At 42.8% G+C, this 17,313-nt stretch overlaps 3 protein-coding genes across 3 annotated transcripts; 1 reads left to right on the forward strand and 2 right to left on the reverse strand.

The window, feature by feature from the left end:
- Nucleotides 1-68: 68 nt before the first annotated feature.
- LOC115771140 (dynein regulatory complex protein 8) lies at nt 69-975 on the reverse strand. The gene is made up of 4 exons (XM_030716714.1): nt 880-975; nt 586-823; nt 309-519; nt 69-245 (listed from the first exon to the last, which is right to left on the reverse strand). The coding sequence occupies exons 1-4, from the start codon at nt 890-892 to the stop codon at nt 150-152; spliced, it is 558 nt and encodes a 185-aa protein (XP_030572574.1). The 5' UTR covers nt 893-975; the 3' UTR covers nt 69-149.
- A 714-nt stretch (nt 976-1,689) lies between these two features.
- On the forward strand, nt 1,690-16,045 carry LOC115762907 (membrane-associated guanylate kinase, WW and PDZ domain-containing protein 1). The gene is made up of 6 exons (XM_030705288.1): nt 1,690-1,936; nt 4,845-5,938; nt 12,470-12,647; nt 12,711-14,817; nt 14,892-15,114; nt 15,185-16,045. Exons 2-6 carry the CDS (start codon nt 5,173-5,175, stop codon nt 15,583-15,585), a joined length of 3,675 nt encoding a protein of 1,224 aa, XP_030561148.1. The 5' UTR covers nt 1,690-1,936; nt 4,845-5,172; the 3' UTR covers nt 15,586-16,045.
- A 332-nt stretch (nt 16,046-16,377) lies between these two features.
- Nucleotides 16,378-17,284, reverse strand: LOC115770762 (protein mago nashi). Its single transcript, XM_030716212.1, has 3 exons — nt 17,213-17,284; nt 16,866-17,133; nt 16,378-16,780 (listed from the first exon to the last, which is right to left on the reverse strand). The coding sequence occupies exons 2-3, from the start codon at nt 17,124-17,126 to the stop codon at nt 16,598-16,600; spliced, it is 444 nt and encodes a 147-aa protein (XP_030572072.1). The 5' UTR covers nt 17,127-17,133; nt 17,213-17,284; the 3' UTR covers nt 16,378-16,597.
- Between the last annotated feature and the right edge of the window lie 29 nt (nt 17,285-17,313).

The following is a 17,313-nucleotide window of genomic DNA, read 5'->3' on the forward strand; positions in this document are numbered from 1 at the left end:
TTAAATAAATTAATAAGTAATTAAGTGTAACAAAGATGTACAAAATAAAAAATATTTTTATACAAATATATATACTCCTAATATAATTTCACGCACATCCAATTTTTATATCATTTACATTATACCTTAATAGATTAGAGGCCATGCGCTTATGGCACCGGATTGCGTTCCTTTTTCTTTTCCTTATCGTTAGCAGCGAGCTCCTCCTTGAGTACATCAGCGACATCATAAATAGTGGTTTTGTGCTGTTTAAATTATATTTTTTATAATGTATTATTAAGAAATCCGAACAAGCAAGCGCTTCATACCTTTAGTTGATTTATGTAGAACACATAGGGTACATTTCCCGTAATCGGGTCTATTGCCACTGGCCACATAGCCTTTAATTCATCATCGTTAAATGGTTCTCCTTCCTCCTTCATTAACTTTCCAAAGTACTCTTTTGTAAGAAATTGTTTGTTTTCTGGATCCAAAACCTGGAATGCAGCCAAAATTTGTACCGGGCTGGCTGGTTCCATTCTGTGTGTTACAAATATGTGCCATAAAAACAATATACGTTTTAAAATGGATTATTATTTCGCTTACTTTCGATCCATAAGCAAAGGAGAAACGTGTGCCATAAACTTTTGTAAATGCGTTTCTCCAGGGTTCTCCACAGACTCAGTGGCTGCAATAACTTGATTGACTTCCTTTTCTGTTGGTACACAACCCAAAAACCTTAGCACATTTCCTACATTTCGCGTGTCAATGTACTTATCGCCGTGAATGTCGAAAATGCAGAATGCCTCGGAGATTCGAACCTCAAGATCATTGGAAAGTGGAACTGGCAACAACCGTTGATTACTCGTCCAGGCATAACAAACTTAAGCTGCAACTTACTTCCGATTTCCATATTTACGGTAAATTTGGCTTTATTTAATTTTTTTTTGTTTTTATATTATAATGGTTAACAAATAATTTTGGAAATATACATAAGTGAATTTTTAGAAATATTTTAAAGAAAGTTTCTTGCACTTATACATTTTGTTGTAATAAAATATTTAAGTCCTACATGGTTGCTGTGTTTGTCGTAATTTATTTTAACAGACAGTACATTTAAAAATAAAAACATTTCTATCGCTGTGAATTGCCAACTCGTGGTGAATAGACATCGATAAATGCGTTCACTGCCATTATATCGATATGTTGAAAATATCAAATGCATCTATTTCGTGCGTGAGTGATTGTTTAATTGCTAATGCCGCTGTGGCTGTTTTAAATTTTTAAAAACAAAATTTCTTAGATATAATAAAACTATTAAAAAGTATTGTACGTAACGGTGCGATAATCGTGTTGCATTTCTATATTCCGGTGTTTACTCTATAAATGCGCTTTGAGTTATTTGTTTTGTGATTTTGCGCGCGTGTGTGTGTGTGTGTTTTGTATGAGCAACAGGTATACGCTTAACGAGTATCGATATTATATCAAGTAATATATCGCTTAGTTGTAGTTGAGATTCCGTTTGATTCGGTTGAGCCGCGCGTGTTTACTCTCGAAATTTTCCAGCGGGAAATAATAATTTGCAGTGTAATGTTAAAAACGCATAGCTATTTAGAATACATTTAACGTTTATTAAAAAATTACCCAGAAGCGAGTTGCACGCAACTAGTTTTTCCCAAAACCACAAACTGCGGCGCAGGTGCAACGCGTTTTCAAGAGGTATCAAAGCAATAACAAGTTCAAACATATCCATAATATCACCTTACACAAGTCGTGCGCGCGTGTGTGTGTGTGTGTGTTTCTGTGACAGTGTGTGAGTGTCGCGCAATTTGGAAAACGCGTTTGCGGTTTTTCATGCTCCGAAATGGAAAGTGGCTGCCAGCTTCAGTTCCTGCGTTTGTTGTGATCGCTGTGATTGCCGATCAATAAACACACACAAATCGAAGCAAACAAAGAGGTGCGAAAAATGAAAGTGTTTATTTTTTTCTGTTTCTGTTATTATTGTTGCTCACAGCACAACAAAATTGGAAATTGTTTACCTTGTGTCGATTTGACCACATTCCACATATCAGCGCGTATCATAGAAAGTAGATGAAATATGTAATGGGAAAACTGCTCTGCCATACTCATTTTTTTTTCATTGCCATGAACTTGAGTTTTTCCCATTAATATACACACGCATACACGATAATTGCGGGAAACTTAAACTAAATACACATACACACACAGCTTTAAGCTAGCTGCTCACTTTATCATATTCATAGTCTGAGTTGACGGCCGCCGCTAATTGCTCTATAAATTTAGCGGCACCTCTGCGCATCCAGCCAGGTTTGTCCACATAAAAACCTAATGTGGTTTTAGCAAGGGAAAAGTAAAAAACGGTGAATTTCACCCGTGAAGTGAAATTATTGTTGCCGCTTAAAAGTAACTGCAACTGCAGCTACGTGCACTTTTCGCCTTTTTGTTTTTAGCGACAGGTGGCAGCAGCAGCTTGCAGCGTGCAGCGTGCAACGTGCGACATACAACGCCAGCGATCCAAATAGAGAGCGTGCCGACTCTTGACCGCAGGCCGCGTCGCGTCGCGTCTCGCGGCGTCAGCGACTCGTTTTCTCAGTGCATTGTTGTTGGCTCTCCTGCGTCTGCGTCTGCGTCCCGCGGCAAGTGCAGATGCCAACAATACCAATACACGTTCAACTATATACAGTGCATGCATGCATGCATGTGTGTGTGTGTACGTGTACATGTGTCCATGCTTATGTGGGGGTTACCTTTGCCTCTTGTTCTTGTTGTTGTTGTTGTTGTTGCTTGTGGCATCATGTCTGACTGGTCGATCTGGTGGCATGGTCTGAAAACTCGTTTCTCGCCTTTGTTGTTCCCTTTGTTGTTGTTGCTGTTGTTGCCGTTGCTGGCATTCTTTGCTGGTGATTGTTGCCGCAGCTCCCTATATAGAGGACTGTGTTGTGTTCTGTGCCTCTTAATTTTTGAAGTGTTTTTTTTGTTGTTGTTGTTGTTTCTGTTTTTCTTTTTATTATTGGAGTAAATTTTTCGCTTGAGGAATTTAATGCTATTGCCGTGCTTGCTGCCCCTTTTTTTCGCACAGTTAATTTTCTTATGTTTTTTTGCAACTCAAACCCGCATTCGAATTCATAATTTTTTGCATGAGTCAACATTTTGGATTTTCGAGGGAAATTAGACTTTATAATGTTTTGGGGTTTATGCAAATATCTAAAAGCGGCGACTTAACTAATTTGTCTGGATTTTCATTTTTAAATTGTTAGTGGAGATATTTATATTTTATCTGAAAACGAATACGAAGTAAGAACGGCAGCTTGGATAGAATGAAGATAAAATATCCTTTTAAGGGTTATGAAAAAGCCACATTTTCGATCGATTGTTTTCTTAGGAATCACATAATAGAGTCGCTTTTGAAAAGGTTTTGAATTGAAGGAGAAAAGAATAATTCCTTAGATACTAAAACTCGAACGTTTCTTCCATTAAAGCAATATCATATAATATTCCAATGTTGATGCGGTTTTTCTTAGACGTATCTTGAAAGACAAAACATTTGTTACAAAACTTTATACCGTTAGCTATGATAGACTGACAGACTACTTTGCATAGAATCAGGCAAACGGTCACGATTATATTATTATATTATATTTACTTGATACTGATCATAATGATATGTACTCTACGATGTCGGTGACGTCTTCTACTATTTTTTTTTAACTCATCGCTATCAAAGCGGAAAGAAAGCAGTTACAAACGCTACTCCCATTAAAATAATGAAGTAAAAACCTTATGACTAAGTTCTCCAAGTGCAAACGGGGAATAAATGAGTTCTTTGTAGAGCTTAAAGCCAATTTGCTATAAAGATGCACACATGTGTATAAGCTGTTGTTGTTTGAGTTCTAGAATTCGTTTTAAAACTTTTGTTTCATGCACAATAAGGTTTTCCAATTCGGCCTACTCATATACATATAGACTATATGGAAAAACTCGACGGATCTGTGGCAAATGTCATCAATATAATTTCAACTTTCTAAAGCTTCTCGACCCTTCAACTTAAAGATTTGTTCTTAAGTAAATAGACACTCAGATAAATCTGTTTAATATAGATTTAATCGTCTTTCTTGTCAGAAATATATATATATATATTAAGTTAAATAGCGTCTGCTTGGGCAAATGCTGTGAAATGAAGTAAGGAAATGAATATAACAGGGAAAGTAAAAGTAACTATCTTTATGCGCTGGAAATCGATTCTTAGTAAATAATTCTTTATGCATATTCGGAGCTTTTATGAGATGGAGTTGCAAATATTGGAAATATCGGCTCTCGTATGGATAATAATAGATAATAGTACTTCACTCCGTCCACAATTTGAGGAGTGTGTGTGTGTGTGTGTGTGAACTTATGCGTCGTATTGTGTGTGAATGTATGTATTATTAAAACTTATACAGAGAGCTTAACATATATATATTTAGACACCTAGGAGCTGGCTATAGGGTAGGTTCTTTGCGGACATGTTCCGCTAGAGGAATCTTACTTTGCTTTAGCTCCAATATCAATTTGAGTTCTTCCCTCCGACAAGCTTTTCCTGTATCGTCTAGGAGTTGGGAAATAAAAGCTCAATAAATTTAACTAATAATTAATAGAATATATATTATAAATAAATATAGTAAAATATAAAATATAAAAAATAATTTTTGTTTCTTTTGGAGATATAAAAAAAAAAGTTGTGTGTAAATGAAATTTTAGGTAAAATTGAATTTAATTTTGTATATTGTAATGCAGTTCTCTGGGCATGGGCACGGGGCGTCTTTGTCACATTTGCAATTATTTATATGATTTTTATTTGGTTTTAGGCATTTCGCAGTTTAAAGCAACGCTTTCACAATGCAAGGCAAAAAATGCGATGATGATGATGTCAAATGTGCTTGATGAATGCCCAATGACAAAGCGAACACGAGATAATAATTAGCAGCAGCAGCAGCTAGACAAAGCATATCGTAAATTATACGAATTAAATGAAAAAAAAAAATTAAATAAAAAATAACCGAACGAATGGCAACAAAAGTTATTCCGAGATGAAACGCTTCTAATGCTCGCAATGGCAAATAGATATACCATAATTGCGGCTTGAGTTAGAGCTGAGGAACAAACAAGTTTATTTTCGACAAGATCGTGCAGAAGATGCCAATAATCACAGCGACTACAACGGCGGCGGGGGCGACGGCGGCGACGGGAGCGGGAACGGGCACGGGAGCGGGAGCGGGAAGCGGCGCATTGCTGGCAAAGGCAGCAACCTCGACGGCGGCAGCGCCAGCCTCGACTGATTACCTAATGCATCAACACCAACATCAACAGCAGCAGCAGCAGCAGCAGCTTTTTAACAGCCGTTATTATCAACAGCAGCAGCAACAGTTGGCGCCAGCGTCGGCTGTGCTAAATGCTTCCCACCAGCACTCGCATCCACATCCTGTTGCCAGTTCAGCAGCGGCAACAGCAACAGCTGCTGCTGTGTCGAGCGTCGCCTCAACCAGTTTTGCAACATTTAACGGAAACTCGAGTCTAAATTCTAACCTTGCCAACGGAAGTAGCCAGGCCAATCATGCCAAGAAATTCAATTGCAACGACGCGAGCGGCGCAGATCTAGCTGTTGTTGCTGGCAACGGCGACAGCAACAGTTATCCAATGCACAAGCCAGCAGCAGCAGCAGCAGCAGCTGGTCCACCTCTGGGCTTGCCGCCACCCGCCATCAAGAAGTCCACGACCACGTCGACGTCCGCATCGCTACACGCCTCGCGCGAAGATGTCGCCTCCCTGGGCGGCACCTCCTCGCTGAACAGTCAAGTTTCTGGCCAACATCAGTATATTGGCAACGGCGGCGGCGTCAACGGCAACTCCACAAGCGGACGCACTGGAGGCCATCCCAGCAGCATCTTGAAAGGCAGCAAAGGTAAGAGACTACATTTCACTAAATGCCTCATGCTCTTCATCTTATTGCCAGTTCCCTGCCAGGCATCTGTTAGTCTTTTATGAAATACAAGTGTGCTCTGCTCGGGAGTGATCGACTAAAAGATTCCCTGGTATGAGGCGTCGTTTATGCTGTTTCTTTAGTTTATTTTAGAATACGATTGGTATTTAGAGTCCGATTTGAAAATTTCTAGTTCTTATAATTTCCGGACTTGCCGCGTTCGTGCATAGGGATCTTCTGGGGAATCGAATCAGCCTGATTCAGCTAATGAATTATACCCTTTTCTTACCTTATTTGTATCGCTACAGAGTAATACAAGTTAAATATATTATATAATTATTCTAAAGTAAATAATCTTCAACGCCTCTTTTCGTCCGAGCATTAGTTGACTTACGAGCTGGCAGCTTTGAATAAGTGATTCAGATGGGCTAGGCCAAACAGTTCTAGAGGAAATTGAGGTCAGTTTGGCTGTTGGCTGTTAATCATGACAGTGTATATAGAGAACCACATGCAGACCAAGCTATAGATGCCCCTTTCCGCCCACATGGCCAGCATGAGGGCAGCCACTTCAGTTTTGGCTCGGTTTCGGGTTTGGTTTCGGTTTCGAATGCACTTGCAATACGACGAAATTAGCTGCTGTTCAAAATAAACAAAATACGAATAAGACTTCAAACTAATTTGCTTTTGGCTTCGGAGAAACACATTTGCTGCACAGCGGGCAAAGAGTTCAATTGATTTGCCTGTTTTACGGCTTGTGTTTTGTACTTTTGTTTAAGCAGACACGTGCCAATTGTTTACACCTCATGCTCGACTGGAAAAACTTAAGACAATGGATCAGTTGTAAGTCGAACCCATTTCTCACTTCTGCTTGTGGGTCTTCTCGCTCTACGAGTACTCAGTTCACTTTCAATCGTCTTGGCTGAGTTTGTTTGCTTTGTTCCCTCTGATGCTTAGTTCAAGAGTAAGTTCAACAGCAGTTCACTTCGAAGCTAATAAATTCCATCAACATGTTTAAGAAGTAATTATATACCCATTGAAAACGGGCAATGCAGGGTATGATATGATGTGAAAACTCATGTGACTGACCCTATAAAGTATTTGGTCAGGTGAACTGAGTTGATCAAGCTGATCATGCTCTCGGTTCCTCTGTCTCTCTCGGCGCTTTCCTCATTCTGCTAATGCCTCGATCTCAGAAGCTCCAAATGCTCCAACTTTAAATACATGTTTAATCGTAGATCAAACGCACAACGAACTTCTCATAACTCGAAGAATATTGGGAGCTTATAGCACATTTGGATGCCAGAGCTGAGCCAGATTTGAGATCTAAAAAAATCGGACATTACACACCGATTTTTTCAAAACTTAAATTTCTATCGAGTGAGGCTGAGGGAGGGTGAAGCACAACCAATGATTGTATATGGTGAAAGTTCAGTAGTAACTGCTAGTCGGGCACTCCCGACTACCGACTTGTATGGCAATTGAGCATGGAGTAACTCGTGGTCATGCAATGCGACACTCAATAACACTCTCAGTCATGTGTCCTTCATTCGAAACTCTTCGAGTGGCATTTGATGCACTGTAATGTGAGAGCAAACGCCGCTTAATCCACTTGCGAATGTGGCACATGGAACCCACCTGCCATCTAATTTATGTCTGTGTCTCACACTGTTCACGTCTTGGGACGCAACGTAGTAAATTGTAGTATGGCCCAACCACAGCCACAGTCACAGCCACACTCATTCATTCATTCATGAAACCCCAAGCCGAACGAGTTGACGCCAAAGCCAAATCGACCCACATGTCAGGTGTGTGGGGGCTGCTTTAAATTTGATCGGGCGTGTGGGCGTGGCAAGCATTAGTCTGTTTATGCACATGATGTGGAAAATTAATATTTATAGTTTAAAGACTCATTTAACGAGGAGTGGGCAATCAGACCAAATTCCGAAACAAGACCAAAATAGGCCAACAGAAAAACTAAAACAAAAGTTTCGCCAAGCGACATTCCTAATCGGAGAATCATCTGTGGAAGGTAAATGTCTCGCTTGGCTTAGTTTTCAAGCAGGTGTGTTTCATGATGATGAATATCCCTTTGTTATGTGCGGGGCGTGTTGAAACTTATGAAACTTATTTATTAGCGCGTTGCTTTCATGCGGTAAAAAGTGTGAGGCTCTCGCTTCTGTTCTGAGAAGACGCAGTTCGTGCCCCGAGTGGCGTCTGGTGGCAATGAACTCCATGGTCACCCACGAGGAAACACCTCAGCCGTTGCCTTATCATTTACGCGTCATGTCAGTGGCAATTAGCAGAACCGTCGCCGACGCTGCGATTATTAATTTCTTGATTACGACAACATTGTGACATGCAAAAGGAAAACACCTTCTCGAGGGCTGCATATGAGAGCTGAGAGGGGAGCGGGCCGCCTCTTGGTTTATGGCGTGCCGTGTAAGCCAAGTTAACGAAGCAGCAAAGCCAATTAGATGCCATCATTATGCGGCACAAGCATCAACTGTGCAAGGAGCCACAATTCCACATTGCCAGCCGATGATGAATCAGCTGCACCTCAAGAGCAGCCAAGAGCACCTCCATCGTCAGGCAGTAGGTGCCACCAGCTCCTCATATTTGTAGGGTCGCCTGTGAACAAAGACATTGCCTTCACTCTGCAGCTGGGCCGAAACGGGAGCGGGAGCGGGTGCGGCAGTCCTGAAGTGGGGCACATTGCTTGACTCAATGACATTAATTACTTGTGTGGCGCACATGGAAGGGAGCAGAAGAGCTGAAGAGGGCATGGCTCGACTTCTGCTCAATTCAATAGATTGACCACTTGGTGGGCTCTTTCGACTGCTTCGGTCTTTTAGCTATACGCCTAGTTATTTCCACATTCCATGGTTTGAATAGTTAATTGAAATGTGGGACGCGCACTTTATTTTCCAACGACACATAGCTTGCACTCGACTTGAAAAGAAAAAAACAAGAATGAAAGCCGAAGATAATATACCCTTGTAGACATTTGACTCAAGGTTTTACTAACGACTAAATCGGTCTATTGAGTTCTCTAGTGGTATTCTAGTGCGATATTAAGGTAAGGTAAGGTAAGCTAGCTAAGGTAAAACTCGTAATTTTCAATAAAGTTGCTTAAGCACAAACTTACTTTTCGGGTCGATCCGGCAAATTTCGACATATGGCAAAATAACGGACGGATTTCATAACTACACTCATTTTTATATATCCACTCGGATTTTAATATTGCTCAAGGAACGGGCTTGGAAATGTCTTCTTCTGATGCATGACTAAATTAAAGTACCCTCTAAAAAAAAAACAGAAGAGGGTGAAAATACCTTATGACATGAACTTTTCTTTCCCTCTTACTCTTTTTATCCTTCTCTTTTTTGTGGCCTCCATTTGCAGGTAAATTTGAAAATGCATTCAGCTTTGTGCGTCACTGTCATTGACCCTACTCCGGAGTTGGTAGCTTGTTTTCCTGCATTTCATGATCCACCCCTGACTGATTGTCGAAATATAATGGGCTTCTCATAAAGACTTACCTGGCGAGTATATTCGAATTCCTCGAATGAAAGTGAGTCATGCTCCTCCCGACTTGGTCGATTCACAATTCTCAATCTGTAGATCAGAGAACATGCGTGTCTATACCCTTTCAGCGGGTAGTTCGATTTGCTCACGAAATATGTAATGCATTCAAGGAAATATTCCCTTATTCACGAGGATATAAATGTACAGAAATAAACTTAGTTTTAATGCTAAGATATTATATTGCTCAAATATAATACGACAGACTCAACATTGAAGAACTGAATCAATTAACTGATTTAGGTAATTGTAGTAGAATTTCATGTCATCTGAAAGGGTATTTAATCTGCGGTTATCTTAAATGAAGTGTTATTTCTGCATTTGTGTTAATCAAGCCATATCCATTACTCATAATAAGTGGTTACGTTTCCAGTTTCTTCATGATTGACAACGATAACCACGCAAAAATGGGGGTTAATTGCAGAAAAGAGATTGACGGGGCATAAAAGATGCGCATGGAGTTGCAGAGATACGAGCTGTTCCCAACATCGTCTCATTGTTAGATTAACAATGCATTCTCAAGCTCTAAACTCGGAGGGCCACAGCTAAATATAAACATCTTGGCGATCTTGGCCGAGCATGTGTCCGCCCAATATGAAGTTGGGCGTAGTCAACAATTGAAACAGCGCAAGTTTCTATTTAGGAACAGTTCATTGACTTTTAAATGCAAACATATCTCAGCCTTTTGGATAAATTGGGCATTAGAAAATTTCTAATTGCGATCGGTTTCATGGGTTTTGTAGTAGAAAAACCCATTGAAAGGGAATGCTTAAGTGTAAATGTGTGTAATCTACGACCCTATAAAGTAATATATGTATATATATTCTTGATCGCGGGGAAGAGCTGAGTCAAACCTGTCTGTTTTCTGTATGAATTTCTCGATCTAGATCTACAAAAGCCAATGGCTTTAAATATATATAATATATATTTCAAGTATACCATACAAACCGACAGTTTCCCTCTCTCTTAATATCGATAAATATCGATTCTTAATCATCGGTTTTTGTACGTAATTCGGATATTATAACACAGGCACACCAAAATTGGTAAGAAGAAGCCAAAGTTTGTGTGTTGTGGTTTTTGTGTGTGTTTTGTAGGGTATGCTAGTCGAGCACGCCCGACTTGTTTATGTCTATTCCATCCGAAACCATGCTGAATTAGTATTTTCTTCAAATTTTCGATTACTTTTCTTATCTTATACAAGGAACCGGAAAGATAACAAATGTTTTGCATAGATAAGGGAATATATTATAGGGGCTACAAGCTGAGACGAGAGCCGTAAATGAAATGGAGTAAACTGTGACTTGCTCGACTTTCAATACCCTTACACTGAAAAAAAAGTGTGTGCTCTGCATTCAAAAGAACTGTATTTTTGTGTGCCACATCTGTTGATCAAATAGCTTCGTTCGCTCCACAAATATTTACACAACCAGACAATTTAAGTCGTTTGACGGGGAAAGGGGGCGGGGAGGGCGGCAGAAGGGGACCTAGAACTGGGCGGAGGAGCGCCCGTTAAAGCAAACTGTGCCACAGATTCACAGCGAAAACGCAGCGCCAACAACTTCCGTAGTTGGGCTCGTTCGTTCGTTTGCTCACACTTTCTGGATTATGCAGCCTCCACACATACACACACACACATGTACATACACTGTGCTACATGGTAGAACTTCTATTTACGTTGGTTGGCAAAAGCGCGCCCAGGGGGAGGGGCCTGTAGTCCGCCTTGCTTCATGTCCAACTGAATCGAAGATGAGGCGTTCGTTTACCGTTTGCCGTCTGGCAATAAAACACCGCCTCGCCCGCCCCGCCCCGCTCCGCCAGCCCTTACAGCGCCCCATATATAAATATTTATGTTACTCTATGCAAATGATTCGTTTAGAAATTTGATTTTTGCGAAGTCTGCTCCGGTCTACGCCGGATTGCAATTCGTTTAGTGATGTTTACATCGCAGCTACATCTGCATGAATATGTAGATATATGAAAAATATGCCTATAAAAACTATTCGTATGCATATGGGACTTCTTTATATGGGCTAACGATACCCGGACCGCTTCTCATTCGAGCACAGTTATCTGACATTTCATCTAATAGCTTTGATTCTGTTTTAATGAGCATCGCTGTGTAATTTAGCGTGAGACGGAGACGGAATGAAGACATTACAATAACTATAATAGATATGTAGAACTTGGAAGTTTAATATAGTTGAACATATCTTTTTATGATTGGTCAGCAGTTTATTTAAATAAAGAAGGTTCTATGCCTTATAAATTCGAACTATTTTTGGAGATTGAATAACTGACAGACTGATTAATTGGTGATTAATGTAGAGCTCAAACGACGTTAGGGCATGAAAATTCTTCTGGGAAACTGATGATAAAAATAATTACATCCTTCAAGATTCATTTTCCCAGCCAGTAACACTAGGGAGCGCTAAAAACTGGGTCAGGTGCCCAGGTAAGCCCTTCTAGCACCATTCTTGTGAGTTGTTTTGTGGTTAATAATACACCTGCTTGCTGTTGATGATCAAACAGTTTACGGTTCATTCAACAGGGGCCACAAAAAGCAGCGTTGCACTAGCAATGGCCCGTGCAACATGCCAAATCAGGGGCCGGGCTAAACTATTTTCGGCTGGTTGCACACCTGTCTAGCAAAGGGAGTTGCCCTGCCGTAAATGACCTAGCCATGGACTAGGGTGACAAGGCATTCAAGCAAGAGCTAATTGTGGGGCGCACATATCCGGTTTGAGGTCAGCTTGTGTGCTGCTGAGTTCATTGATTCTCACTCAAATCGCCTTCAGGATGTGACGCAGAAAGACGTGCGTTAGGGCTCTAGATAACTTCTATGAAGGATACTCAGACTTTCTCTGTTCCAAATAATTCCGTGTACCTCTTTTATAATCAAAAACTAAACTGTTTTTCTTTTGATTGCAGAGAACCTTTTGCAAAATACATATTATAATGGCGAAGGCGGCGACAGCAGCATGGGCAGCGAATGTGGTGCTGCAGATATCAATCAGACTAATCATGAGGATCCCGGCGATGGCCTAGGACCACTGCCGCCGAAATGGGAGACTGCCTACACGGAACGAGGCGAGCTGTACTTCATAGAGTAAGTGAGACCAAGCAGCTAGCTATAAAGCGCGTGTAATAATAACAATTTCTTTTTGTGTAGCCACAATACGGGCACCTCACATTGGCTGGATCCGCGTCTGTCCAAGTATCAGAAGAAATCACTGGAGGATTGCTGCGAGGACGAGCTGCCCTATGGCTGGGAGAAGATCGAAGACTCTATGTACGGCATGTACTTTATTGATCACGTTAATCGTCGCACCCAGTACGAGAATCCCGTACTGGAAGCCAAACGACGTGCGGCCGAACAGCGTCAACAACAGCAGGAACAGATGCAGCTCCAGCAACAGCACCAGCAGCAACAGCCTCCGCCGCCGCCGCAGCAACGTTCAAAGACGCCGACGGCAGCGCAGGAGGCGGCAGCTAGGCAAACGCCGATGCCAAGTGCAACAATTCCTATTGCGAATACTGCCAAGCTGCCATACAAGTTCACGCGTAATCCGGCGGAGCTGCAGGGCCAGCGTATCAACACGACGCTGCTGAAGTCCACGCGCGGACTGGGCTTTACGATCGTCGGCAGCGATGGCAGCAACGGCAGCGACGTGGAGGAGTTTCTGCAAATCAAGACCGTGGTGCCCAACGGGCCCGCCTGGCTGGATGGCCAGCTGCAGACGGGCGATGTGCTGGTCTATGTGAACGATACCTGCGTCCTGGGTTACACCCACCACGACATGGTGAACATCTTTCAGTCAATACTGCCCGGAGAGACAGCTGCGCTGGAGGTGTGCCGCGGATACCCACTGCCCTTCGATCCGAATGATCCCAATACCGAGGTGGTGACCACCATGGCCGTGGATGGACTTGCCTCCGAGTCGGAGAAGCAGCGTCGTTTAAATGTCGACCTGAACATGGATGGCAATTACAATTTTCTGGATTTGTCCGGCGAAGGCGTCAGTAAGGCTGCTGGAAGTGGAAGTGGCTTCATACTCATGAAAAAGCCGGAGCTCTACACGTTCTCCATTATGAAGGGAGCCATGGGCTTTGGCTTTACCATCGCCGACTCTGCCTGCGGTCAGATAGTAAAAAAGATCCTCGACCGCAACTGCTGCACTCAGCTGCTCGAGGGAGACGTGCTGCTCGAGATAAACGGCATCAACGTGCGCAACAAGCCACACTTCTATGTGGTCGAGTTGCTCAAGGAGTGCAGCCAAACCACGCCCACCGCCCTCAAGATACAACGCACGCCGCCCGAGCAAGCGGCTAGCGGCCAGGGCAGCCAGCTGGGCGTGGGTAATGTGGCCAATCTGCGCAAAAACTTTGTAGGCAGCGGACTCTTTCGCAGCAAGACGCCCACCGCCGACCTGTACAGCACCCAGCCCAAGGAGGTGCTGCCTATGCGGCCTAAGACGCCGTTGGTGGACACGCGACGTGCCCGCGTTCTGACGCCAAATAATGAGCTGCAGCAAACGGATGTAGAGGCGGCGGGTGAAAACAAATCACTGCACCTGCAGGCCCAGGGCAAGTCGAATAATAGTCTGCAGGAGCTGGACGACATACCCTTTATGGATCCCTATCCCAAGATGGTGAGCCGATTGAGCGAGCGCCTCGCCGAGGCCACATTACAGAGCAGCGTCGATGTCGATGTCGGCGATGGAGGAAGCTACAATCCCATTTACGGCTTGCCACCAAGCATGCAGCCGCTGCCCCTGCCGCTGGCGCATCACGAGTCCTGCTACTGCTACGACTGCCAGGCCCAGCGCTACCAACGGCCCCAGCAGTCGACGCAAATGGGCTACTACGTCCAGCAACCGCCCGTTTCTGCGGCCACCGGCCAGTACTCGCCATTGCAAGCGGCGCACATTCAGAATGAGCGCATGCAGCGGCGCGTCAACGAGCTGCTGAGCGACAGACGACGTGTAGGGTTCGCCAATTTGGATCCGCCACAGCAGCAGCAGCAGCAGATGCAGCTGCAGCATTCGCCCAGCTGGCGCAATGGGGCGTTGCTGGATGCCTCGGAGGATGCCGACCAGTGCGAGCTGACCGAGGTAACGTTGGAACGGCAGGCGATGGGCTTCGGCTTTCGCATTGTAGGTGGCACTGAGGAGGGCTCTCAGGTGACCGTTGGCCACATTGTGCCTGGCGGCGCAGCGGATAATGATCACCGCATTGCCACCGGCGACGAGATCCTAAGCATCGATGGAATCAATGTGGTAAGTCGCATCGCGCCGTCTCACAGCATGTTTCGTTACTAAACTGCATTGCTTTGCATTCTCAATTGGGTTAGCTAAACTCTTCGCATCACAAAGTCGTTTCGCTGGTGGGCGAGTCAGCCGTGCGCGGACAGGTCACCATGATACTGCGCAGGCGACGGGCGCCGCTGCTGCAACAAGCGCCGCTGGCGCAGCTCCGACGCTATCCCTACGACGTGATTGTCAGTCGCCATGAGAACGAGGGCTTTGGCTTTGTCATAATCTCCTCGTCTAATCATTACTACGGCTCGACAATTGGTATGAACACACATCTTTGAATGTCATTCGAAAAGCAAATGATTTTTACATTAAATTCGTTTATGCACAGGCAAACTTATACCTGGCAGTCCGGCTGATAGGTGTGGCGAGCTGAAAGTGGGCGACAGGATAATTGCAGTTAACCGCATCGACATTGCGGGCATGTCGCACGGCGATGTTGTCAATCTTATAAAAGAGTCTGGACTACATGTGCGCCTCACTATCGGCTGTCCACTCAAAGAGGGCGGGCCCAGTCCAGGAGGCAGCAGTGCAGGCCTGGGCTCAAACACTCCGCTGCAGGCATCGCCCAGTTTACTCAAAGCACCGCAACAGCAACAACAGCAGCAACTGCAACAACACCAGCAACTGGAAATGCCAGGACTAGGCCCCATGCCCGGCAGCTATCTGGAGCGGGCCAGCACCAACATCGCGGCTACACTCGCCCTGCATCAGCAGCAGCCGCAGTTATGACTCTGAGATTTACGCATTCGGCTCTACAAGAGCTTTCTCTAGCTAGTTTAAATGTGCATTTCACAGTGCAGTGCCGTAGTTCTATGAATTAACTGCTAAGTAACCCCAAAGACTGAATTTAGTAACATATGAAACATTTCAATTTACGAATCTCGGAGCGCTTTGTGAAGCTCTACACAAAATTGTCATTAAAAACTGTTTAATTTTTATATCCGTTTAAGTTTAAGCCTTGTAGTTTACATAGATCTAAGATAAAATTCAAATCTTGAGCTATTTTCTCTATTTATAAACAATTCTAATTGTCAAATATGGCAGCATTTTAACATATTAGCATTAACCCATACTCTGTAAGATGCATTGCATAAGGTTTGTCTATAAATACCAATTATTTAGTCTAGACATATATGTACAAATGTATAGCACCTAAATATTTTTAATTTATACAATAATATGTTGTTCAATAAATGATATTACGACTAGTTTTTATTAAGAGCATTATTTGAATACATCCCTTAAAATTTAGTACGAATCATGTTCAGTTTGGTCGACTATGCCTAGTATATATACTTACTTTTACTTTTTTCTGGAAAAACACGACAGCCGGATGTTTTGACATCCAAGCGTATGTTTGGTTCAGCTTCTTAATACTCTATTAGAGCTTTGGAATAGTTTAATCCTAATAGGGTTTAAGTTCGGCCTATATTATATAGTATTCCAGACAGAAGATAGGCAGCATTTGATCCTGATTAATATGGGATTAAAATGCCTTCCTTCAATGTTTTAGATATTTATTTTTGAAATGGCTTTAAACAATTCTCAGGTAAACGGCTGACATGCAGATCACCGCAGCGCAATCTTAACACTTTTGTTTTATTTACCATCGTACAAAATGATATATATGTTGTTCATTTGTAGTAAATCGTTACAAAATTAAGTGTGTCTGCTAATTAAGCTTATGTATAGAATATATAAATGAGTTGAATACAGCTGGGGAAGATTGCGACAACATTTTTTATATAGGCTTAATTTTAAAGTGCAGACCGATGAGAGAAAAGACCAAACACTTCAGATCCTGCACCAAATAATAAAAGCAGCGCAAGCCTTCTGGGTCCTTTGACCGGTTCACGTCCACCAATGAGCCTGTCTTTGAGGTAGTAAAGGAAATGTGCTCGTCGCCAATAACAATTTCCAGTTCCTATTGAAGTGGAGAAATGCAATGGTTAATATTTGTATGTACATACAAATTGGCGGCATTTACACGAAGCAATCCGCCTACTCACCTGTCGACCAACCCGATCTGGGGGCGGCCACGGCAGATCATCTTCCTGCATTATTTCTGAGTCAATTATGATGCGCTTTAGCTCCTCCATGACAGATTGGTGGACAAATGCCTCTTTGCGGATCATGGTGTCGTTTTTATAGTTGGAATTGTTGGCGTAGCGTAGTTTTCCATCTGGCCGGAACTCGAACTCCAGGAACTCGTGTCCAAACTTTCCCTTGTGTCCGACATAGTAACGCAAGTAGAAGTCCTCTGTTGACATTTTTTCACTTGCGTTGTCCAAATAGTTCGCGAAGTTTTTAATTAATTAATAAATTGTATATCTCTTCAGCAAACACTTTTACTCACAACGTTGCGGCTTTCTTCAGGGTTGCGCATTGTGGTTAGTTTCGATAATTTTATACACATCGTTGACAGCTCATCGCATATCGATTGTTATCGATATGTGC

This window comes from Drosophila novamexicana, unplaced genomic scaffold (genome assembly GCF_003285875.2).
Source record: "Drosophila novamexicana strain 15010-1031.04,08,12 unplaced genomic scaffold, DnovRS2.1 tig00000008-arrow-pilon, whole genome shotgun sequence".
Taxonomy (NCBI): domain Eukaryota; kingdom Metazoa; phylum Arthropoda; class Insecta; order Diptera; family Drosophilidae; genus Drosophila; species Drosophila novamexicana.

Coding starts and splice junctions, on each gene's coding strand:
- LOC115770762 (XM_030716212.1), bottom strand. CDS start 17,126: ATGTCAACAGAGGACTTCTACTTGCGTTACTATGTCGGACACAAGGGA. Junction 16,781..16,865: donor CAGATCGGGTTGGTCGACAG/GTGAGTAGGCGG, acceptor CCACTTCAATAG/GAACTGGAAATTGTTATTGG.
- LOC115762907 (XM_030705288.1), top strand. CDS start 5,173: ATGCCAATAATCACAGCGACTACAACGGCGGCGGGGGCGACGGCGGCG. Junction 14,818..14,891: donor GCATCGATGGAATCAATGTG/GTAAGTCGCATC, acceptor CAATTGGGTTAG/CTAAACTCTTCGCATCACAA. Junction 15,115..15,184: donor TTACTACGGCTCGACAATTG/GTATGAACACAC, acceptor GTTTATGCACAG/GCAAACTTATACCTGGCAGT.
- LOC115771140 (XM_030716714.1), bottom strand. Junction 520..585: donor CCTTTGCTTATGGATCGAAA/GTAAGCGAAATA, acceptor TGTAACACACAG/AATGGAACCAGCCAGCCCGG. Junction 246..308: donor TCTACATAAATCAACTAAAG/GTATGAAGCGCT, acceptor TAATTTAAACAG/CACAAAACCACTATTTATGA.